At 53.5% G+C, this 24,491-nt stretch overlaps 5 protein-coding genes across 5 annotated transcripts; 3 read left to right on the top strand and 2 right to left on the bottom strand.

Annotated features, from left to right (window-relative positions):
• Window positions 1-2,517: 2,517 nt before the first annotated feature.
• MRS44_009951 (uncharacterized protein) lies at window positions 2,518-6,235 on the bottom strand (the record flags this gene model as incomplete). The annotated part of the gene is made up of 6 exons (XM_065620363.1): window positions 2,518-2,780; window positions 2,837-3,103; window positions 3,156-3,974; window positions 4,029-4,230; window positions 4,992-6,012; window positions 6,171-6,235. 6 exons carry the CDS (start codon window positions 6,233-6,235, stop codon window positions 2,518-2,520), a joined length of 2,637 nt encoding a protein of 878 aa, XP_065476136.1.
• Window positions 6,236-9,538: 3,303 nt separating this feature from the next.
• Window positions 9,539-11,121, top strand: MRS44_009950 (uncharacterized protein; the record flags this gene model as incomplete). Its single annotated transcript, XM_065620362.1, has 3 exons — window positions 9,539-9,746; window positions 9,799-9,871; window positions 9,999-11,121. 3 exons carry the CDS (start codon window positions 9,539-9,541, stop codon window positions 11,119-11,121), a joined length of 1,404 nt encoding a protein of 467 aa, XP_065476135.1.
• A 617-nt stretch (window positions 11,122-11,738) lies between these two features.
• Window positions 11,739-12,296, bottom strand: MRS44_009949 (uncharacterized protein; the record flags this gene model as incomplete). Its single annotated transcript, XM_046270001.2, has 2 exons — window positions 11,739-12,163; window positions 12,239-12,296. 2 exons carry the CDS (start codon window positions 12,294-12,296, stop codon window positions 11,739-11,741), a joined length of 483 nt encoding a protein of 160 aa, XP_046131619.2.
• Window positions 12,297-13,885: 1,589 nt separating this feature from the next.
• Window positions 13,886-17,464, top strand: MRS44_009948 (uncharacterized protein; the record flags this gene model as incomplete). The annotated part of the gene is made up of 1 exon (XM_065620361.1): window positions 13,886-17,464. The coding sequence occupies one exon, from the start codon at window positions 13,886-13,888 to the stop codon at window positions 17,462-17,464; it is 3,579 nt and encodes a 1,192-aa protein (XP_065476134.1).
• Window positions 17,465-18,460: 996 nt separating this feature from the next.
• Window positions 18,461-23,976, top strand: MRS44_009947 (uncharacterized protein; the record flags this gene model as incomplete). The annotated part of the gene is made up of 3 exons (XM_065620360.1): window positions 18,461-19,894; window positions 19,978-22,661; window positions 22,707-23,976. 3 exons carry the CDS (start codon window positions 18,461-18,463, stop codon window positions 23,974-23,976), a joined length of 5,388 nt encoding a protein of 1,795 aa, XP_065476133.1.
• Between the last annotated feature and the right edge of the window lie 515 nt (window positions 23,977-24,491).

The following is a 24,491-nucleotide window of genomic DNA, read 5'->3' as shown; positions in this document are numbered from 1 at the left end:
AAGTCGGTGCACACCCCCAAGGTCACGAGGTCCATGTCGAGTGGGAGGGAGACGGGACGGGATTGGGAGACCAAGGCGCGCAAAGTCGGATCGTCATTGTTGTGCTGTTCGTTCTTCTTCCCCTCCTCCGTTCAGGCCTGTTTCATTGTCGTCATCAAGAGTAATTGGGGCTAATGCAGCGCGCGATGGAAGCGACCTAGGGAACGGACGAAATTAGCCGCCCATCGCGGGGTTGTCTACAGACGAGGGGCCTGGCTTGTGCGACTCGAAGCGCAAAGACTGTGAGACAATGCGGGGGAATACAGCTTCATAACCCATGGCATCCATGGCAAGTCAGTGCAAACTGGGAGGTCATTCCAAGGGGCAGAAGCGCCCAAATGGGCTCTCCTTGACCCTTTCAGCATGTGGCACACTCAAACGGCAGCGAGATCCCGTTGATACCGAGCTGTCCATCCACACTATCTCCCTAGCGTCCATGTTCCAGCAGCCATGTGTGGGAGGCCGTGTGTATCCCAGGAATCCAGAGAAACCGAGGCGCTACCTTCAGAGACAAGATCCAATGCCAAGCTGGACCATATCCACATGACGACCCTAGCTGATGCATCCCCATCAATCCCCCAGCGCCCAATCGCTTGTCGTCTGGCTGTTGCCGCTTCCCTCTTGATCAGGACGAATGCTTGTTTGCCCTTGGCAATGGGCTTGTGCTTGGCGAGATACATCAGTGTACAAGACCTCGCTTTGCCATTGTTGCGTGGTTGTTGTTGCTTCGCCTCAGCCAAGACGACGACCCATCACCTGCCAGTCCAAGAAAAGTCAAAGACTTGGCAAGTTTGATGTGCTTGACTCAATCGACGATTCCGTCTTCTTCTTTTTCCGAGCATATGACCCTTTTCCGTCGCCTCCATTGCCTCTGGCCGCGCGTTTCCCTGTACCTATCGAGTCCCTCCAGCTTTTCCTCGATTATTTTGCCTCGGAGCCTTTCCTCAGACGGTCTGGCCCAGGCATGGCCGTCGCGGCTCTTGAGACAAGAGGGCGCTAATAATTAAGCTTAAGCAGGGGCCTTTGCTTCAAACCACCTTGGAACAACAACCCCAACCCCGGTCCCACGGCTATTCCAAGGCACTTCTTCTGCTTCCGGTCTTGCAATGCGTCTGTGGACGTCACCATGCTTCGGTGAGTCTTGGCTGTTGTGGAATATCACCGCCATTTCACCGGGGCGAGCACATCAGCTTGTACATGGGGAGGTGTGAATTGGACCCTCCCCCAGAGAGGGAAATAAATGCGCAGGCTACGTAATTTTAGTCAGTGGAGAAGGATCCTCTGATCTTCAACCTGGTTGCTGCGAGTCTTTCTTTTCTCCCACTGTGTAGACGGGCAAGGTTACGGTCAAGGGTCAAGTGTGAGGCGGACTAGTCGGAGCCGTCTTCTGGACTCCGGCCCGGCCGTGCGTATGCCATGTTCCGGCCGATGGCCGGGGTAGACCAGACGTCGTCCGACGGCCGAGACGGTCAGCAGCGGCAGTCACTCGGGTGTCTGTAGGACAAGGCGGGTGTAAAAGAGGAAAACAGTAGCCGTGAGAGGAGGCTTGAACAAAAAGAAAGTAGACAGGTAATGGCGCTGGCCAGGCGTAAACTTACACGGAACTCCGTACCCGTTAACACACTATCCCCTCCGACGTAGCATCTCCAGGCAGGTACGGAGAACTATCCGTACAGGCAAACGGATATTCTTTGCAACCTCTCGCTCACCGAACCCATCCTCTCGTATCTCCGCGCCCACCATCACACCACGCATCCAGCGATCTCTCCTCATTCTCACGTCTCATCCTCCCTTGCTCCCTTCCCCCCACCTCAGCTACAACTTCACATCCCTCAAGAACCATCCCCCGGCTTTTGCGGGGGTACGCCATGAACTTGCTGATTCTCGACCGCTCCCCGTAGGATGATGGTGTGGAGAATGTAACAAAAAAAAGCAACGCCAGTCGTCGGGATAATTAGGGACCTCACGGCGGATGGGTGCCGCAAAGCCAGGAAGTTACCAGATTAGGGAATGCCGACTCTGCAGCCAGGGCACGTGGGCTTGGAAGAGGCACACGGTAGATGTTTCTAGTAGCTGTTGAGCGGTTCGTCATGGCGTTGCAGCACCAAGATGTTGATGAAAGTCCCTCAATTGCATGGATGGATGCTACTGAGACATCAAGGGCCTCATCTCCGACGCCAAGCGCGTCCATACAACTCTACGCACAAGCAGCCATGCACCAGGAACAGAGCAATCGGGTGATTCCCGGCCTAGATAACACCGAGGGAGCGATGAGCCAACAGCAGATAGGAAATGCCACGCATACGTTTCTTCATCTCGGCACAGCTTGCCAACATTGTAGCTATCAATTGCCTAGATACACAATCGCACAGACACTTGTGCATTGTTGTGAGCCTAATTTTCCCGTTATATAACCCAAGAGACGAATAGAGGACCACGAGTAGATCTGCAAACGCAAACAAAGCATGAAAGATGGCCTCATCCGAGCAGGTTGATGTACGGCTCCGGCCACTTCCCCCACACGAGTGGCTGGTCGCCCAACCGCCCGCTCACCGGTGAGAGTAGCTTGATCTTGCGGCGCTCCTCGTCCACATCGGACACGTAGAGGAAACCCATGACGCCTGCGGCGCGGACCGTATCGGGCGACTCCTTAGGTGTCGCGTGCATGATGGCCAGCGTCCAGTGTTGCATTGGGGTCGACGGCTCTTCGCGGGCTAATGTCTCGCCGTTGTAGGTCGGGTCTGGTAGGACGTTAGCAACATGTTGTCTCGCATGTAGGATCAAGGGTCAAGCATACGCTCTGGTGTATGGTACACGACGACGTTGTCAAAGTCTACTTGCTGAATCAGGGGGCTCAAGGTTCGTCTAGAGTCACCAAAGAAGTACTCCTTGATAGCAGCCTCCCTTGCGTGCTGCATAAACATCTCGTCACGCTCAACGACGCCATCAGACTTGTCCAGGGGAACCACGCTGATGGGTTCTCCCAGGCTCGTCCGTTCACTCCCGAAGCGCTTGGTCAACTCTCCACTGATATGCGAGGAGCCAACCACGATGATAACATTGACTATAACCACGTCAGCATTCTGTTCAAGGCCAGGTTCGGGGGGGGTACCAACTGGAGAATTCATCCACAATATGGGCGACAAGGTCAAACCCGTCCTTGGTCTGCTCAGGGAGACCCGTGCCATCGATGATGACACCTGAACTCTTAACACTCTCGTCCTCGCTCAACCGTCCACTCACGCTACCTGCCAGTTTACTGACAAGCTCACGGTAAAAGTCGGGGTCCTCCTCGGGAGACTCTAGCCCATAGTAGAAGACCAAAGGTAGCTTGACAGGGACGCTGCTTGGACCACTCGTTGGCGTACTACCCCAACCGTCCACCGCCTCAGGATCCATGACAGTCGCAAGCACGCTGGCGCTCAGCGTCCCTGGAAGACTAAGCAGCCCTTCTTTAGGGTCTGCGTTGACCACCAGAGGCTGGTAGCCCTGTCTCGTCGCATAACTCGTCAGAGTCCTCGCCAGCGTCGTTTTGCCCGTGTTGACTCCTCCTGTAATAAGAACCCTCGGCCCTTCTCTTCCTTCTCTTGCCGCCGCTTGGCGCATATCGTTAAGCTGCCCATGCAGATTCAGATGCGAATTGGCGACATTCTCGGTCGGGTTCCCGTAGTCGGCGATGGATTCGCTGTCGCAGCGGCCGTCAATCTCGAGCTCGCAGCCGTGCCAGGTCAGGATCTTGGACTTGACGCCAGTAAAGTTGTACGCATTGCGGGGGGCTAGCTCGACGCCGTCCTTCTCAGCTGTGCCAGAGAGGACCTTGACAATGACGGACGAGCCGTGGGAGACTTGAAATCGCCATTCGCAGACGGGACGGAGGGCGAGGACGCGGGTAGAAGAGGCGGTGGGCTGAAAAGTTAGCGAAGCTGTCGAGACGCCTGGAAAGCGGCGATAGAGTCGTCTGACATCCATCTTTGACGGAGAAGACTCACCTGCGAGGGGATCTGGCCCAGGCCTGGAATCGACATGACCGGCTACATCGACTTTGAACAAAGCAAGTGAGTGTAGTCGTCCTGCGATCGCGCGTGCGCGTCTGTGCGTGGGGCTGCCCTTGCGATGGAAGCTTTCCAGAAGCTCAATGTAAGGGTGTGTGGCCGGGGCTGGGATGGTGTCTGGAGGGAAAAACACCAAAAGCTGGGGTCACCCCACGTGACATAAATACTCAAGCAGATCTACCCCTATAAACTTGGGGGCATTTCTGTCACCTCGCCTTTGGGCAAGAAACACCAGAGGGTGTTTCTACCACCTTGTGGCCTCCACCGTGAATGCTCGAAATGTTCTTAGATCGAGATCCTGCATGAATTCAACCCCCAGCTTTCGGAAGAGAAACCGAGACATGCACAGCCAGCCATTGTCGGAGCTGTCCTGTCCCTCCAACGGTTATCGTTGTCTCACTTGGATAACATCACGCTTCATGGTCATGAATCAACTAATAGGAATTGGATTCCATTCGGTTCAGACAGCTCAAGGTCTGATGTCCCGTTCTTTTGTTAGGGTTCTCCAGGCTTGATGTCCTGCTCTATTGCCAGGTAATATGTTTACATCCCAATGCTCCCAACCATCCCTCAACGCCTGTCCCTCTGTCTCGAGTGTAATCTCGAGACGCAAAATCAAGATCCCCATTGTTTGTCGAGCTTTGAAAAATAAAATGGTCATCATCGTGGACACCGTGCGCCATCGTCTCCGCCGAGGAGGTTTTCTACATGTTCCATTCGATCCATCACACATGGGTATCGGGGTTCCAGTCGTTCGTTCCGTCTAGCAAATGCTCTCTTTTTTTTTTCCATTTTCCTTCGGTCGGTAAAACGAATCGTTTCTTGTCATCATGTCGTCAAAGGCGTGAGCGTCTAAGGTTATTGTCCCATCTGCTCAAAGATGCGGAGCAGACTTCTTACGCCAGTCAGTGAGTTCTCGTCAGGTCCCTGGCCGGGCGTCCATTCGGCGTGAGCAAAGTCAATGAGCTTCAGGCCGTAAATCTGCGGCAACGAAGCCTCGAGGTCTGAGTCCTCGTCCAGCTCGTCGTCGTCGTCCAGAGCGATGCCACTATCAACCCTCTTGGTAGTTCGAGCCGCTTGGCCGATGCCAGCCTCCGCATCAATGAGCGCATTGTTCTCCTCAATAGCACTCCGTAGGGCCTCGCCGTCACCCTCAAAGATGAACAGGAGCGAGGATGAGTACATACGGCTCTCGTGACTTGAGAGAACCTCCTCAACCCTCTGCAGGTCCCGTACAAAGGCGGCGCAGACAGCCTTTCCAAGATCCTCATCGATTCCGGCGGTCTTGTTGAAGATGAACTTTCGAAACTCGTCCACGACATTGTCCTTGTTGACAATCATTCGGCCATAATCCTTGTCGTAGATTTTGTAATCTTCCTCGTCCAGCTCAGTAGCGTCCTCTGATCCGCGATAGACTCGCATGCCTGCAATACGAAATCCCAAGCTCCCATGGGTGGTCTCGGCCGAGATCTTGTCGAAGCGCTGCTTCTTCTGCAGAGGGGCATCATCGGCCCATAGCCGGACGCCAAGCTTGACGTCGAGAATGTTAGGACTCTTGAACCCATACGTCGCATTGTCAAGCACAACCGCCTTGTCGGTCTTGATCTTGTTGTCCTTACTAGGGACCCAAGTAACAGTGTCCTTGGGCGGTTGCGCAGCGGCCTCGGCGACCTGCTGGCGGACAGAGGCGACAATCTCCTCCTTGGACGTCTTGACATCTCCAGTTTGGGAAATAACACCGGCAACAGCTTCGTCAATTGTTGAGTCAGCGGGGTCGCTCAGCATCAGGGAGCCCATGAACAAGGGCATGATCTCGGCGAATTCGGGGTGCCTTCGAGTGGCAGACTGGTAGAAATCAATCTCGGACTGGGTACAGGGCTTGATAAAGAGCTCGCCATTGGGAGTACAGAGCGTGCCGGCACTGGAGGAGCAAGGTCAGCCTTTGTAGTGCGGCGGGGGACCGAGGCATTGTGACGCAAATGCGCGATGCGCGACGAGGCGCGAGGCGACAAGAGCAGCAGGACAAGACAGGGGGTAAGGTGCAGCGCATAAAGAGCGCAAGGGCATCTGAATACTCACTGGCCGGCGACAGCGTAGTTGTAGTCGCGAAGCTCGTGGCGATTAGGCATTCCTTTGGATCCCATCTTGATGATGGGGGTTGTGGCGGTGGGTGCGCGCCGGCAGTCGGTGTAGCGATAGCAAAGATAGACCAGACCAAGCGACGGGAGTCAAGTCAAGAAGACAAGAAACAGGCAGCAACCAGAAGCGACAGACGTAGGCGGGCTTTAAGCACCGACAAAAGTCGAGCGAGAGCGGTGAGCTGACCAGTACGAGTAGGATGACGAGCAATGGCGAGTGCGTTGAACTGAAAGAGGCTGAAGCTCGAAGGCTAGCAAGGCGAAGGAAGACTGTCGCTAGGTTCTCGGCGCAAGGCAAAGCGTAGCGTATTTCTGACTGTGACGGAGTGGAGAGATGGATACTGGGACAGAAAGTTTGGCCGCTGACGCTGACTCCCTTCTTGTATAGGTAGGATCAACGAGGTCCAAGATAAACGAAAAAAAGGAACAACAAGGGAAAACCCAGACTCGTAAAAAGTCAGGGGCGCGGCAGGCCAAAAAAAAGAAGGGATTTCGATTGCAGATCAGCGCAGGATCAGCCCCCGGTTTTGACAAGGTGCGACACGTCAAGGCCGAGTCTCGTGTCCGTGTGTGTTTGTTCTGTGGGCGGGCTCCAGCGGTGGGAGGGTCAGATCCGTTTCGTTCCTTGACGTCGAGTCGAGTCGAGGGAGGAAGGGAGAGAGGCTCGTCGTGTTGGCTTAAGTTGGCCCGAGGGTAGCGAGGGAGCGCGAGTGGCGACTTTTTCTATCCAATTTTTAAATCGGTGAGAGCCAAGGTCAAGGTCAACCTTGCGAATTGCCTTTCTTGGTGGCGGATGCGACGGAGCGAGGTGGGAAATTGGAGGATGGCGGCGCAAAACCAGCAAATAATATTCTTCAAACGGCGGCTGGCGAGACGCGGTATCGTAGGATAGACTAGGGGAGACAGGAAGAGGTTCGAGATGGTCAGTGACCACGGCGGAGTCTCTTTGGAGTTTATACTGGAATGTCCCCCCGTCCCCATCGACTAACAGAAGATGGGGAAAATGTGAAAGAGGGGGATTGTGGCTAGGCAGGCACAGGTACAGGACAAGGCCATCCAAATTCCACCCCCCAAGCAATCACATCAAATCATCAACAACAGCCCAGTAAGACGTTTGCCCTAGGTACACAGCCAAGTCGCCAGCCAGCCAGCCCAGGTGGAGGCGGTACCTCCCGTGGTCCCTAGAAAGTGCGAGCAGGCGAAAGGCGATGGCGAGACCGATAACGAAGCCCCCTTGGACAAGGCAAATCACTCCGGGACAGACCATGGCGGCAATGTCTGATTCACCCAAATGAAGCGCCAGAGTCCGGCGTCCCGTCGTATCCTATCCAGAGCCAGAGCGCGTGCGCTGCCTCAAGCTGCGGCAGCCGCTGAGCCACACCTACGTCAGGCCTGTCAGAAGGCGACCTCCCCAGGGGAGACGGGGGCTCACCCTGGCCTGAGCCGCCTCCGGAACCCGCTGGGCAGACTCGCTCTCGACGTCTCTGCGAAAGGGGGAACCGTCCAAGTGCGCCTCGGGCGGGCTCGTGCAGCCGCTAGAAGCAAGGCGACCACATCATCTCTGTCTCACCGTAGACAACAGTGACCGGGTTGGTTGGTTACACGTCGCCTCCCATCGCCAGTCCAGTCCGGAGCAACTGGCATGGTGTTTTATTATGCAAGGGACACAAGGTATTCAGAAGATGGGGTATCATATGCGTTGTCTATGTTGGTTGTGCGTTGTCCTAGGAGTCTTTGGTGTGTTTCGCACCTCTTGAAACAGAGCCTTCACGGGACTAGCCAGCCACTTGATCCTAGTCTCACAATCAACTCGACGTTGCTCTCTATAGGCAATTTAAATGAGAGCAGGGGACTTTTGAGAATAATCAAGAGGGATTCATCACGTCATCCTTAATGCGACCCAGTCCAACATGCCAAACCAACCCGTCGGGAATCACATTGAGACCCGTACATGCAGTGCAGCGTTGCACGTTTTTTTCCTCGTCTTTGTTTTTTTCCCAACTAGCCCGTGCATCGTGAAATGAAGGCTGGGCAGTTACATCATAGCCCCATATACCGGGCTCTGCTGAAATGTCCGCCCACGTGCGAAACTCCTGAGTTGGGTTGGGCCACTTGACAAGGTTGTGAAATTCGTATTCAGCTACAAACGTGCAATCACACAAACAACAAGTCGTACAACTCAGAGACTCAGGTCTCACCGTCACCTCTCATCCAGGTTCCCATTGGGAGTGTTGAGCTTGGCCCGACAGCCCTAGACCGCCCGTGATCATCGTCAACTGACCTCGACGCCCAACCCCCTTTGGCGAATCACATCATCAACTGGTGCTTTTTTCTCGCGAAGCAGGCTCACGACAACCTCCAATGAAGTATCTGGCGCCTTTCTTGGCCGGGATGGGCCGTTCCGTGTTTTCCGGAATCTTGTTGGTCTAGTTTGCGGTGTATCTTGATGGTGTGTCTAATGTGCGATACAAACAACATCCAGCCCCGCCTTGAGACGGGGATGGGGAGAAGCTATCGTGAAAATCAGCCTTGCTTTGAGCCCTACCGTTAGACCCAACTTCGACCCCGCACTGGTTGCCTTGTTATCAAAGTGCAAGCGGAGACTTTGCGTACTAAAACTACTGAGCCTCAGAAGTATCGATGCGATATTGCCGGATGGAGTTGCTGAGGCATCAGGGTAGGGCGGGTATTACGGGCGCTTACTTCCTCAAGCCGGGAGCCGTGAAGAGGCTGGGTGCAGATAGCAAACGGAGTTGAGAGAGCACTAGATATGCACCTAGCCTCAAGCTATCGGGCGATAGTCTTGATCTTGGCTTGAGTAACGGGTCTTGGATTTTTGCGCCGGCTTGTTTACTGTGAGTTGATTTCCTTGAAGTCTCGATGGTTACACTGACTGCAAACTACATCTCATCCAGGAGTTGAGGATCAAATGCACTCATAGACAGTAATACATGTCGATAGCAGTGTTTCGTTATCTACTAAGAAATGCCGGTAGATAGATATCATCTCCTGCAGCTTCCCATCTGCTTGCCATGTTGCAAAGCAAACAGCCGCTGCGAGCCAGCAGTCGCCAGCTGCCGCGCAAATTTGACCAAATGATGAGACTTCCCTAATGGATAGAGTAGCTACTTACTTCACTTTTGCTCTTCAAATTCCAGTTTTTTAACCATATCCTCTTCCTCTTCGTGTTCATCATCTCCTCTCTCAAATTCGTCAGTGAATCACAGTCAAGAGCACCTCAGATCCTCAACACCAACCCGTTTCTCTCTTGGCCATCGCAGCATCTTCACCGCTCGCACATCGCTCACAATGTCGTCTCCACCATCTCAGCCCGAGCCACCCTCCGCAGTGGAGGGTGAAAAGTCCGAGGCGCCAGAGGCCGACCTTGGTCCACCACCCGCCTTGCCAGCCTCACTGCAGGGAATCGCAAAGCCGCGAAAGGGCAGAAAGGGCAGAAAGACGTTGATAAACCGGGGTCCTACTGCACTGCCCAAGAATCGCGGCAATGGTTTCGAAGGTATGTTTATGGCCCTTACCCACACACTTGGATAGAGTGTAAGCTGACGCAGGCTTAGAGTATTTCGCCGATCCGCCCATGACCCCTGATGAAGCCAAGGAGGAAAAGAACGAGATCTATGCCCCGTAAGTTACCGGGAACACAGTATCTTGTCGAATGAGAAGCTAACATTTCCGGAGGTATATTCCATTTACAGAGTGAGATCGCTTACGCTCAGCACCCTTCCAAAGTTCCATTGCTGACACCTCTCAGGCGCATTCAGTCTTGCATCCAGCGCTTCCGCTCGCGCCGTCGTCTCCAGGGCGACCGCACTCTTTACTTCAACGAGTATCTCTTCCTCGGCGGCGTCGACTGCAACCCCGGCGCCTTTGGAGGCCTTGGCCGTCAGGACTTGAAGGACCTGACTCCTGCTGAGCGTCGCGAGGCGACTGCGACTGACATTGTGTACGGGACCACGGCAGCTGGTGACAGATTCTACAACGGCGATGATGATGTGTGGACTGTCGATTTTGCTGGTGTTGCCGCTGGCTTCATCTCGGTTGCTCTTGTGCAGCTGACGTCCTTTGAGCACGGAAGAATGATGACGGGCATCGACACCGTTGTCAACTTTCTCCGATACATCCTTCATCACGACGTGTGTCCAGAGTATGAAGACGATGTCAAGGCCGCTCTGCAGGTGTGCGACACAGCTTGCGTCGAGTGGCCCATGGTTCGACAGCTCTATACCGCCCTACCTGGAAACTTCAACCTTGCTGCCGCGGATCTCTTCTGTCCTGCAGAAACCGCCGAAGAGGCATGGGCCTTTCAACAGTACAAGCGCCCTGAGGACTTCGATCCCAAGTCCGTCTTCTTCTCAGCCATTGCCTTGATGGACGAGCCAGAGCTGTTTGGGCGCATCTGCACCAAGGAACCCAAGCTCGAGAGAGAGTTTACCTGCACTATCGAACTTGTCGAGGTGTTTCATCCCAGTAAAGACATGATCAAGCGAGTCAAGTCACTTGTCATCGGCGACAACCCCTTCGAGCACGTTCCTGTCGGAAAGGCCATCTTCAGGCAGGGCACCATCGAGGACGACTGGGAGACGCCTGTCTTCCCTTGGCCCATCACCGAGGATACCATGACGCTGTTTTTTGACGACAACATCTTGGAGTGTATGGCACTGGGCATGAAGGCCACCGCGACCATCTACGAGCTGGACGCTGGTCTGAGATTCGTCAAGTCGGTCGAGATCATCGTCCCTTCGTTTTACACCTATCTCCCTCAGGAGTTGATGCGAGGCTACAAGGAGCCAAGGGATTCGGACCGTCCAGCGCCATCCATCCATGATCCCGATGCAGAGGAGAAGCAGCATGCTGCAGCTGCAAAGGAGGGCTAGAGAGAGCCGAATTGGGCTGGGTATGGGCAAAGTGAATGATTGTAGACACTCACAAGTTAGCAAAGATAGACGCCAAGATCTTGAATCAATGGAATTTAAGTCTGAGCACAATAAACTGTGCGAAAGGTACATGTGCCTCGTCCAAAAGCGAGTCCAACGCCAACAATCCTTATAAGTCCTCCAGTGCAAAACACAAGATCCATGCCCCTGAACTCCTATTATAATTCCCGTCGAGGGAAAAAGAGACTTCTGTGTTCGTAGGCATCATGCCCGAGGTTCCCACAACCACACAATTCTTACACAGCCAGGCTCCCAGCCACTCCCACAAAACTTGCAACCAAAACAAAAATCGTGGAGAGACGCAAAAAAAGAAATGATCTGATGAGACTGGGACTCGAACCCAGGAGGATTGCTCCATCAGGAATTGTAGGTTGTTAAGGTGACCTTAACCTGACGCCATAACCAACTCGGCCATCTCACCTGAAGTCCTTGGTTGAGGACCCGCTTGATTGTTGAGGACCGCTCTGCAAAAGCGGTTCAAGTTCCTTGGGTGGCGACAGAGACGGGCTTTGCAAGTCACCCCGTCAACCCGTTCAATTCGATATCCAGTTGAGCATCTAATCCCTCGACTGAATCTTGTGGTCTCCAGCAACGACCTCGGCGTACGAAGGGGGGACACCGTGGTTATCAGAGCTGCCCTCGCCAGCATCCGTGACACCCTGCTGCTGAGGGGCAGGTCGGGCCTGGCTCGAAGCGGAGGCGTTCTGCGTGCCGTAGTTCATGTTGTTGCCACCGTTCTGGGGTTGAGGCTGCGGCTTGGGTTGCTGGTTCTGTGTCTGGTGGTGGCCCTGCGGGCATTGGACGTAGACGTAGGTAACACGGCCGCCCTCGCGATCATTCGGGACGGCCTCGTACTCGTAGGGCGGCTCGGGGAATTTGGCAATGATGTACCAGGCGTGGAGGAGACCCGGGATGTATCCGAGGACGCAGAGCAGAATGTTGATGAGCGAGTCTGCGCTGCAGATTCCGCACTTGACCCAGACTGAAAACGAAGAGTTAGCGAATGTCGTGTCTGATGCGCAATGATGCATGCGACTTGGCGATGGAGGCGACTTACCAGGCAGTGGGGGGAAGAGGACGGCGAGGAAAGCGAGGAAGATGTCGGCGGAGCACATGGCTGCAGAGGAGGAAGGTGAAGCTCTAGAGGGAATCTAGAAAATGGAAAAACTCAAAGGAAAACGGATGTTCTTTAGAGGTTGAATTATCGCGCGGGCTTTGGCTTTGATGGAGGTAGGAAGAGGGAGAGAGAGGGCGTGTGACTGCTCGGGAACTCTGAGGCTGAGGCGGCTGGCGATGACGCCGAAGCTCAGGTACGTACCTCTCTTGCTCTGCAGCAGGTCACCTGGTGGCGTTCTCTGGGGTGAGGAGTCAAGCGAGGGGCTTGCGTAATGGGCCAGGTCTCGAGGCCTCACGATTGGACACCCAGGGCGACATCAGTTAACCCCACCAACAGTTACAGCCACAGCATCCAACGGAGCGCAAGAAAATTATCTTGCAGCTTCGTCTTTTTTTTCCTTGTGAGACTAGGCCAGGCTTCCATTATCGAGTCATTGGCTAGGATTGTCAAACGAGGATTGCCTTGTAGGGTTGAGCCTGTCAGATTCGGAGCGCAACTCCTCCGGTGTACGTCACCCAACTGACTTATACGGCTGGGTTTAGGCCGGACATTGCCAGGACGATAGGGAGTGAGTAGATTAAACAAGGTTTGAAATGCAGGTTCTCAAGCTTTATCTCTACTCGTCCGATGCAACGTTTCTTTGACACACTGTTGACGCATTCCGCGAGATCGCGAACATCGAAGCGCAACACGATCCCCTCATGGCTGCGCATCCGAAAGGCTGCACCCATCAAATCCCTTCAAGGGCGAATGGTTTAGTGGTATAATACTCCCTTAGCATGATTCATCTGAATGATTCAAGCATTTGGGAGTGGTCCAGGGTTCGATTCCCTGTTCGTCCAGCCGTGGTGGTTCCATCCCACCATTGTACCTTATCCTTTCTTTCCGGGCGAATGGTTTAGTGGTATAATACTCCCTTAGCAAGTTTCTTCTCAAAGATCCTCGCCTCTGGGAGTGGTCCAGGGTTCGATTCCCTGTTCGTCCAACTCAGGTGGTTTAAATCCATCATTGTCCACTCTTTTTGCCGTTTGCAACTGGAGCTGTCACTTATCGAAGCATGGCCGGAGAACCTTTGCTCACAAACAACAACTTGGAGGGTAGCTACTAATTGACAGAAGCGAGGAATTAATGTTTTGAATTGTTAATATATCCCTTGTTGATTACGGTCTTGTCTACTTCTCTGCATATTTCTTAGTACCTAGGCAGGCTGTGAAGCGAAAAATGAAGGGGCCTCAATGAGGGCGCGCCTCGAAGCAGATTCTGCAGAGACTTATGGACCACGAATATGTCTATAGCAATTTGGAAGAACAGAAAAACCATAAGATACAATCACGCCGATTCGAAAGGGATAAGAAAGCCTCAAGGATGTAAATGTCTCCTCTATTGATCTAGTACATGTAAAATATCGTCCATTGCATGACAAAAGCTGGGGTACAGGGTGACCAACCCTCACCGAGCCTCACCGAAACCCGCCAAGGTGAGCCGACCTTTTGCCACGGTCAGATTCCTACAACTTTTCCCGTGCACCTTCACTTTACATTGCTGAACCATCCTGCCAGGTCGCAGGATCGGTTTCTCTTTTCTAACATGGACGACCTTTTGAACCTCGAGCTTTTGTCGCTCGTGTCAAAGGTCACGTCGGAACTCCAGAATCACGTCGGCGTCGGCGACAAAACCTTGGCCGAGTTCCTGATCGCGCAGCGTCTAGAATGCAGCTCCTTCAACGAGTTCCGTGAGAGACTCGCGGGCATCGCCCCGGACTTTCCGCCCAGTTTAGTCGAGAGCCTTGATCGCCTTGTTCTGGCTATGCACCCAAAGTTCAAGGGCAAGAACGGCGCCCAAGACGAAGAACACCACCACACGCGAACGCTCGAGGAGAAGGAGAAAGTCTTTAGCGGGCTTGCGCTGCCGGACAAAGACCCCGTACCTGACGGTGGAGCCGATGCGATCGATGATACCCTGGCGCTTCTCGAAGGCTTGGAAGGAAAGGCGAAAAAGGACAAGAGCGCGAGGAAACGGAGTCGTAGCCCTGAGGACGACCAGAAAGATTCAAGGCGCAGGAGGAGAGACCGATCGCGCTCGAGAGACCGGCGCAGGCGAGACAAATACCGATCGCGATCACGGTCGCAAGAACGAGGCGACGAAGACTGGCGGGATGGCTATCGCGATTCGCGCAAAGACCGACGAGGTCGCCGACGATACGACGACGACGACGACCGCTTTCGCAATGCTCCAGCGCCCGAGATGGATGATGCGCCGCAATTACACAAGGTCTACGAGGGACATGTTACAGGCATCAAGGACTTTGGCGCTTTTGTCAACTTGCACAATGTCAGGGGCAAAGTCGACGGTTTGGTCCACGTCTCGCGCATGGTTGCTGGGCAGCGAGTCACTCACCCTTCTGATCTCTTGACACGAGGACAACAGGTCTGGGTGAAGGTTACAAGCATCGAAGGGAGCAGAGTTGGGTTGTCGATGAAGGACGTTGATCAAGAAACTGGTCAAGATCTGGAACCGCAAGCTCGCATGACAACTGGCGCCAACATGGAAGCACTGGGAGGAGGAGCAAGAAATGGCTTCATAGACCCATCAGCCGGGCCACGAGACAACTTGGGGCCACCACGACGACAAAAGAAGAGAATGACCTCACCAGAGAGGTGGGAGATAAGACAGTTGATCGCATCAGGAGTAGCCAAGGCTTCTGACTACCCCGACCTGGAGGAAGACTACAACGCGACGTTACGCGGTGATGGCGAAATGGAGCTGGAAGAGGATGTCGATATTGAAGTGCGTGAGGAGGAGCCTCCTTTCCTGGCTGGCCAGACCAAGCAATCGCTTGAGCTGTCTCCAATTCGAGTTGTCAAGGCACCTGACGGCTCCATGAACCGAGCAGCCATGTCGGGAACTGCCTTGTCCAAGGAGCGAAAGGAACTGAAGCGACAGGAAGCTGAAGTTGCTGCTAAGGAAGAGCCCAAGGAGAATCTTTCTACCGCGTGGCAGGATCCTATGGCAGACCCCGACAAGCGACAATTTGCCAGCGACCTCAGGAACGCGAGAAAGAACCAACAGTCAGAAGAGGTTCCCGAATGGAAAAAGGCCGTCATTCCAAAGGGCCAGTCCCTGGGCAAGCGTACAAACCTGAGCATCAAGGAACAACGAGAGTCCTTGCCCGTCTTTGTCTTCCGAAGTCAACTCATCAAGGCCGTTCAGGAGAACCAGATTTTGATTGTGGTTGGAGAGACAGGATCCGGAAAGACAACACAGCTCACGCAATATCTGGCTGAAGCTGGTTTTGCCAATGATGGCATGATCGGCTGCACCCAGCCTCGTCGTGTCGCTGCCATGTCAGTCGCCAAGCGAGTCGCCGAAGAAGTTGGCTGCAAGCTTGGAGAAGAGGTTGGCTACACAATTCGTTTCGAAGACTGCACTAGCCCGGCCACCAAGATCAAGTACATGACGGATGGTATGCTTCAACGTGAGATTCTCGTTGATCCAGACCTGTCAAGATACTCGTGTATCATGCTCGACGAGGCCCACGAGCGTACCATCGCTACCGATGTGCTCTTTGCTTTGCTGAAGAAGACGCTCAAACGACGACCCGACATGAAGGTTATCGTCACATCTGCGACTCTCGATGCCGATAAATTCTCGGCTTACTTTAACGAATGCCCAATCTTCACCATCCCCGGTCGAACATTCCCTGTCGAGGTTCTCTACTCCAGGGAGCCCGAATCTGATTACTTGGATGCGGCTCTGGTCACGGTCATGCAGATTCACCTTACCGAGCCAAAGGGTGACATTCTACTGTTCTTGACAGGTCAAGAAGAAATCGACACAGCTTGCGAGGTCCTATACGAGAGAATGAAGGCGTTAGGGCCTAACGTGCCTGAACTCATCATTCTCCCTGTGTACGCGTCGCTTCCCACCGAGATGCAGAGTCGAATCTTTGAGCCAGCGCCTCCTGGAAGCCGCAAGGTTGTCATCGCCACCAACATCGCCGAGACCTCGATCACTATCGACGAGATCTACTACGTCGTGGACCCCGGTTTCGTGAAGCAGAATGCATACGATCCTAAGCTGGGAATGGACTCGCTGGTGGTTACCCCTATTTCACAGGCCCAGGCAAACCAAAGATCTGGCAGAGCTGGCCGAACCGGTCCCGGAAAGTGTTTCCGATTGTACACAGAAGCTGCGTATCAGTCGGAGATGTTGCCGACTACCATCCCTGAAATTCAGCGGCAGAATTTGTCTACGACGATTCTAATGCTCAAGGCCATGGGTATTAACGACCTGCTGCATTTCGACTTTATGGACCCCCCTCCGATCAATACCATGCTTACCGCGCTGGAGGAGCTGTACGCGCTCAGCGCCCTGGACGACGAAGGCCTCCTGACTCGGTTGGGCAGAAAGATGGCTGACTTCCCCATGGAGCCCTCCCTTGCCAAGGTCCTTATCGCTGCCGTTGAGCTCGAGTGCGCCGAAGAAGTGCTCAGCATTGTTTCCATGCTCAACATCTCGACCGTGTTTTATCGCCCCAAGGAGAAGCAGTCACAAGCCGACCAGAAGAAGGCAAAGTTCCACGACCCTCATGGCGACCACCTCACCCTGCTCAACGTGTACAACTCATGGAAGCACAGCGGATACTCAGCCCCGTGGTGCTTTGAGAACTTTATCCAGGCGCGTTCCATGCGTCGTGCAAAAGATGTTCGTGACCAAATCGTTAAGATCATGGATCGGTACAAACATCCTATCGCCTCGTGCGGACGCGCAACCGAAAAGGTGCGCCGTGCTCTCTGCGCAGGCTTCTTCCGCAACGCGGCACGCAAGGACCCGCAGGAGGGATACAAGACGCTGACAGAGGGTACACCTGTATACCTGCATCCAAGCTCAGCCCTGTTTGGCAAGCAGGCTGAGTGGGTGATTTACCATGAGCTTGTGTTGACGACCAAGGAGTACATGCACTGCACAACGAGCATCGAGCCAAAGTGGCTCGTGGAGGCTGCGCCGACATTCTTCAAGGTTGCACCAACGGATCGACTTAGCAAGAGGAAGAAGGCAGAGAGGATCCAGCCACTGTACAACAAGTTTGCAAACGAGGATGACTGGCGTTTGAGTGCGCAGAGGAAGGGAGGTAGAGGCGGTGGTGGCGGCGGAACATGGGGATAATGGGAGCCTGGTTCAGAAAACTGTCATGATTACAGTTGTCAACTCCTGACAACTTGGGTCGGAGTTTGGAGTTTGAATGGGACATCAACTAGATGCTATACTAGCCACAAACAATTGCATAGTCATATTCTCGATATCTTTATAGCATGAATGGTTTTTGTTGATTGTAACGTCAGTTGTGGTTCATTGCGGCTGGTGCCTTGAAACTGCACCCTTGGCGGAGTGAATATACACTGTGTTTGAGGCAGTGGCTTATTAAAGCTGCCCCTTGACTGGAGGAAATTTCAAGGAGAAAAGAGGAGACAATGATTTAACGGGTCACCTTGTGCCTGTGATTCACTGTCAAGCCCTGATACGCATGTAAACGTTATTCTCCGCTCTCCAAGGCAATATTCTCATCACCGTTTGGACAGTGAATGAGTAACCTCGCACTGGATGGTCCGAGCGCCCCTTTGTTCGTTCCCCTGCCCGCGTTGATGACATTTGGAGAGGATGCCAAACCGACCAACGGCTTCACACAATTTCACCCTCTCAACCATCACGGAGGCGCGCTTTCTTACTCTAATCTTCCCGATGACTCTGGGGTAATGTTTCTTTCATCTCTGAAACGTTAGTCTATATCTTTTCCTATAGATGATCTCTCTGGATCTCGTCTGGCGACCTGTTTTCTTGTCGCATCCTTATATCGCCTAGTATCAACACTCTCGGACACGATAATCGACTCTTGAGCTTCCGACTCTATTGCTGTGCACTTTATTTCCTCACTAAATCCAGCCATGCCCATTTTTGGGCATTGAGCTTTCATCGCCTCCTGGCTTCGTGGGCGATACCATCCTGAGCTCTTGGTGCTTGGACTCCCAGCGGCTTGCGGCCAGACTTGCATTCACTTGGCCCAACACAGATACCAGCCTGTTGGGTAAGAGTTGATAAAGGCGTGCGTGAAGCCCACATGGTATTTGATTGAATAGTCTCTAACTATCACGCAGTGTTTGCAAAATGTCTCCGACACAATCAACCATGCTGAAGCGCATCAGCGAGCTGAAGGAGTCGACACTCGCAGCCTGCGCGAGCATCAGCACTCGCCTGAGAGAAGGATCCCCTCTGAAGAGTGATCTGAAACCGTTGATCGTTGAACTGAGGCTTCTCGCTGGTGCTCTTTTCAGTCTTGAGTCGCTCATCGTTGAGCTGGGCGAAAACAGCGAGAATGACATGCCCGTTACCGAGACCACCGAGTGGCCGCTGTTGGATGGGTGTGAGATGTTGATCAGCGCTATTCAGTCTGTCCACACCTATGCGACTCCAGATGGTCTCAAAGCTGCCAGATCATCCCTCCTGGACAATCGCTCTAAGCTTGGTTTTGTTCTTGGATCGTCGGAATCCCTCCAAGATATCGCGCTGCAGTTCTCCATTTTGGGTTCCAACTCGATCCCTCGGCTCATGACGAACAACGTCGACACTGAGATGGTTGAATCTCCGGCACAGACACGCGACGAAACTGAGCCGAGTGCTGAGGAAGTTTCTGCCTGGCTCACAATACTCAACTCTTCCGACAACGATCGCGAGCCAGCAGAGTACAACAAAGAGATTGCATTGGTGCAATCACGTCGAATCACAACAAACTATCGAACAGCAGCGACGCGTTGGCCAGAATATGCTGAGAGGTACTGGCAGAAGCTGCGGCCACAGGTCTGCTCTCTCTTCCGGATTCAAAGATCGTACAGCTTTGTGCAGTGGGTTTTGGAATACGCGAGGGAGACCTTCCCAAGAGCCTTGGGACCATTGGCGCTTTCACCGAGACTGTTGTTGGAGCTCACAGATGCCCTGTGCGATGGATCAGTGTCGTCACTTCACATCGCTGCCGCGCTTGGCTTGCCGAATCTCTGCAGAGACCTCCTCTCTATGGGTGCGGACATCAATCAGACCAGCATTCTCGGCACTCCTCTGTTTTGCGCTCTTATGGGCACCAAGGTTCTTGCAACACGCGCTGAGCCGGAGTCATGGGGTTCTTTGCTTGTTGGCGGAGACTCCGACGTGGAACGAGCAGCCACCATCCTTCACCTTCTTGATGAAGGCGCTGACTGCACCTACAAGTACAACTGGAAGAACGCCGATGAGGTATCGCTTGCAGGCCTGGCCTTTTGGGTTGCGATGACGACCAAGCATGAAGCCATCTTCACCCGCATCATGAAGGGAGGAAGCAAACTGGATGGCGCTTTTCTCGAGCTCATGCAACGAGAGACGCTGGTGATGCGTGGTCTCTTTCACAAGGCGAGATTTGCGCGCCTGCTCACCTTTGTTTACGACTTGACATTGGTCAACTTGACATTGGCTGACATCGTGAACGAGACGGTGGAGTATGGGGAGCTCCAGAGGACGGTGTCTCAGCTTATGAAGCACGCCAACATCAAGTTCTCTTCTCGGAGGAGTCCGGTAAGATCACCACTTTGGACGACCATCATATTGCCGAAGTTACACGCAACGCGGTGCTGGATTTTGATGTGACCCTGATCGAGCGCCTCACCAGCGACCCGAGATTTGATCCTAACCTCCCGTTTGGCAAGAATGGGCTTGCTGGCACTATTCTTCACACGGCCACCGAGGGCTCGCAGCTTGAGATCATGGACATTCTCATCGCTGCTGGAGCAGACATGGGGGCAAGAGACTCCAACAAGCGCACGCCAATCATGGTAGTCGAAGATCTTTCGGCTCTTTCAAAGCTGGTGCTGGACCACGGCGCTCCAACGACTGATACAGACATGGATGGACGCACAATCTGGCACCTTTGTGCATTCACAAACGATGTCGCTCTCCTCAAGTGGCTTTGGGAACATGATCCACGCAGGGATGAGAATCTACGCACGGAGGATCGTTTTGGCTTCACTCCTCTGGTGGCATCCTTTGCCTTTATCGATACTCTTGCACAGCCCCCCAGAGGATTGCGGAAGCCTGCTCCATTAGCCGCCCGTTTCATGTTGGATGCTTGTCAAGAAAACATCTCTCTGAAAGGAAACGAGCAGCTCGCTGAGTATGCCGTTCAATGGGGTGACGCAAATCTCGTCAAAAAGGTGTTTGAGCTCATCCCCGAGGCAATCAAGATGAACAGATTCTTGCTCAAGTACCTCAACTTGTCTGCTTCAACCGAGCTTTTGGACGTGGTTCTGGATAAATGTCGAGGGTTGCCTTGGCAGTTCTCTGATGGGACTACAGTGGTCGAGACTATTATCACCAACACAAAGCTCACTGCTGGTCGGTATGGTGCATTTTCTGTTCCGACGGCGCACCCGTCATGCTTCCCCAACATCAAGCGGGAAGACTACGAGAGGCTTCTTACACCCGAGGTTCTGAAATCGCGAGACATAGCCAACCGTCACCTCTGGGTTCGATTCTGCGACAGCATTCTTCCGCTGCTATCTGGAACTGGCACCACCACTCATCCTTCCTCTCTGTATTTCCTTTCCGGCTTTATTAACCTGGCGGTCCGGTGTCTAGTCGAACATGGTGTCCTTGCCGACTATGAAAGGGAGACTGGCAAGTGTGCGATTCAATACATCGCAGAGGCGAAAAAAACAGACAGCCAGCCATACTGGCAAGGCTGGCAGTATCCTTTCGTCACGTCCGTTTTGGACGCTTCGGCGTCATCGCCGTCATATTTACCGTCCCTAAATCTGGATGGCCCGAACCCGTTCGCATTATCCTTCCCGGCTGTGATGCTGTTGCAGCAGGCAGTGCACCATAAGCTATCCAACCTTGTCAAATTACTCGTCAACATCGGTATTAACGTACATCGTACATGGGATCAGCTCCTCGGTGTGTCGCTGTTCGAGGCTGCGTTGCTAGATGACGTGGACCTTGCAATGGTACGAACATTGCTCAGCAAGTCCAGACCAAGGGACGTGGTAGCTCGTCAATTCGAGACCTTTGACAAGCTCCATGTTCTCCTGGATACACCGTTCGCTGTGGCAGTCATCGCTAAGCTGATCGAGCGTGGAATGGATCCTAATCGACTGCCCAAGAATGTGTCGGGCAAAGATGGGTCAAGAGGAGTGTCATTCCACTGGTCCATGTTGACGGAGGCAATCTCTCAACACAAAAGCGAGATAGCTTGTGCGCTGCTCACCCATGGCGCAGATCCGGGTTTGGCTGCTTCTGATGGATACAATGCCGTGATCGCTGCGTGTCAAAATGGCCAGGTTGTTGTGTTGGAGGAGATCATCGAGAGGGAAGATGACTTGGACTGGAAGTGCATCTACCAAGGGGAAGACGGGGTCACCTACAACGCCCTTCAAATTGCTGCGGCAAACAGCCATCGCGACATCTTGGAGACCCTCATCTTGGCAACACCTTTGATGGATGAGATTGACGCAACCACCCCTAAGAATGGGCTATCACCCGCCCATCTGGCCGCTAAGGCTGGATCTTTGGAGTGCATCAAGGTACTGTCCAAGTTCGGGGCAGACTTGACAGCTACGGATTCATCTGGGAGGTCACCGCTCTTCTGGGCCATTTTGAGGGGCAACACGGAGGTGGTTGAATATCTGAAGGACTCACTTCTAGACCCTGAGGAAGAGCGGGAGCAGGATTATGGCATCTCGGTGCTTAACCCAGACTCTACAGGCCCCGATGTTCAGGAGCTGGTCTCTCGTCCATTCCACAGCCGAACCCCTGTGAGCACCCGCCTGTTGGAGCAGAGAAAACTTGGCAATATGATAGCAGACACCATCAGTCGCCATCGACCAAGTTCCGGCGGTCTGTTTTCTTCCCTTCTCAACCATATTTCCAGGGAAGAGTTGGAGTCTGCCATCTTACCCTGTGATGGATGCACTCTTCTCAGCTACACGGCATCACAGGCCCTCATTTCTCCCATGGTCGAACTCTTGGAGCTTGGATTCACGGGCTTTGTGGCTGGGTGCAAGGAACACTGGCCGAATGGGTACAATGCTCTCCTCCAGGGCTGTCTCCATATTCAGAAACTGCTCCAGGTCAACATCTTTACGGCGCCCAAGAAGGTGTACACTTTCATTGAGAAGTGTCTGGATGCGTATCTGGCTGAAGGCAGGCTGTGGTTTCATCTCTCGCAACCGCCGATCCATGCCATTTGCCAGTACCAGCAAACCATCGGGGGGCCGGATTTCGGGCACCAGGAGAAGGTTCTCAGGATCTTCATCGACCACCTAGTGGCTCATGCCGATGAGTATTGGTAAGTGTTTCTACCAGGGATGGAGGCCTTTGCTAACAAAGACAGGGCGTTGGTGGAGAAATCAGGACTTCCGGGCCTGTCTGACTCGGCAGATGAACAAGATACTACGAAGAGGCTCCTACGCTTCGTCCTGAATGCGCGTAGCAAGGTTCACATGGGATCGGTGTATTATGGAGGCAGCCATTCCACCGCCTTGCATGTGCTGGTCCAGAGTTGTGCGAGGGACGACTCTCTTGACGCTGACTCTGCACCCTTTTACAATATGGCTCGGATGCTCATCTCTCACGGTGCAGACGTAAACGCTCGGGACACGGAATTGCTGACGCCCCTTCACTCAGCTGCCGACTACGATCTTCCACCGATGGTCGACCTACTCCTGGAAGCAGGGGCTGACCCCAACGCTAGAGACTTTGAGGGGACAACGCCACTGGGTCAAGCAGCCGTTGTAGGCAACATTGAGATGATCCAGAGCTTGATCAAGCACGGCGGCGATCCTCAAACCTTTGACGGCATGGATTTCCGAAGTGCCGGATCCGACTTGAGCTTGCTGCAGGAGCTGACTGCGCTGGGCTTGAATCCTTACAGCACCATGCTGGGCAATCCGAGCGTGCTGTCGACCGTGATCAGCAGGAGTTCCGTCTCGAGGACGTACGCTCTGAACGGGGAGTTTGACTTTTACCGACTTGCAGAGAACGAACCGTCGTTTCTGATTAAGTTGATGATCCAGACGCCCTCCCTCTGGGGCCTCAAGGCCGTCCTGCGACGTGTCCCGAGGGAATGTCGCTCCCAGGTCGTTAACTTTCAGCCTGATTCTGGGCTCAGCGCGGGATTCATGGCTATCCGGACGGAGAATACTGGTCTCTTGGAGCAGCTTCTCAACTTTGGCTTCGACTTTGAGCGTGAGTGGTGTGACAAGGGTTCGGCATTGATGTTTGCTGGCTATATCGGGGCCTCGAAATCGTTCAAACTACTTGTCCATCATGGTGCTCGACTATCTTACATTGCCACCGACAGACATGGTGGAAAGGTCGTTAGATCTGTCGTGGAAGCAACAAGGGTATACCCCAAGCTTCTGCAATGGGTTCTCGTTGGTCGATGCTACGAGAAGAAGTACATCGAGTCGGAAGCACACTCTGGACCGTTTACGGCAACTAGGCCTTGGTCAGGCCCACGCAAGGCGGCGTACAGATTCGGCTGTGACAGGTGCGAGCACTCTCGGCTTGGCAGCGAGTCGATGATAGATTATCTTGTACGGGTTTCAGGTGTTGGCCGTGAACTCGCAGGGAAGATAGTTCCAGCTACTCTTGTCGAATAGATTGGTGTGCGTGTGCGTGTCTGACAATGGCAACTCGTCAAGGGGCATTGAATCATGCGTGTACTTGTCTTCCTTGGCACGACCTGCTGTATCTGTGTAAGCCTCAAACTCTAATGATGGGGAAAATCACTTGCAAGCTGAACATTGTGTGGCCCCGTTTCATGCAGCTGCCGAGCCCTGGTGGAGAGGCGCCGTTGCTCGCCCTGAAACGACGGTCAAGACCTTGTTCCATCGGAGCTGAACACAGACGGAACGAGCGGGGAACAAGATCTGACGTTAGCGTGTCAATGGCATGAGGTGATGTGTTTATGCGGAGCTGTTATCATCGCTTGTGACATCTTGACGTCTGGTGGAGCAGGTAGATTTGCATGTCCAAATGTTGGATCGTGTGAATTTACAGTCGTGGTATCATTCTCTCCGTCGTTAGATTAAATACAATATCCTTACACCCAGCAATGCATTATACAAGAAAAAAGATAGATAGCCTTCCCATAATAAACTCCTTTGTCGTTTAC

Source organism: Fusarium solani (genome assembly GCF_023522795.1).
Source record: "Fusarium solani strain SB1 chromosome Unknown bctg00000006, whole genome shotgun sequence".
NCBI lineage: Eukaryota > Fungi > Ascomycota > Sordariomycetes > Hypocreales > Nectriaceae > Fusarium > Fusarium solani.
This window is presented reverse-complemented; position numbering and strand designations above follow the sequence as displayed.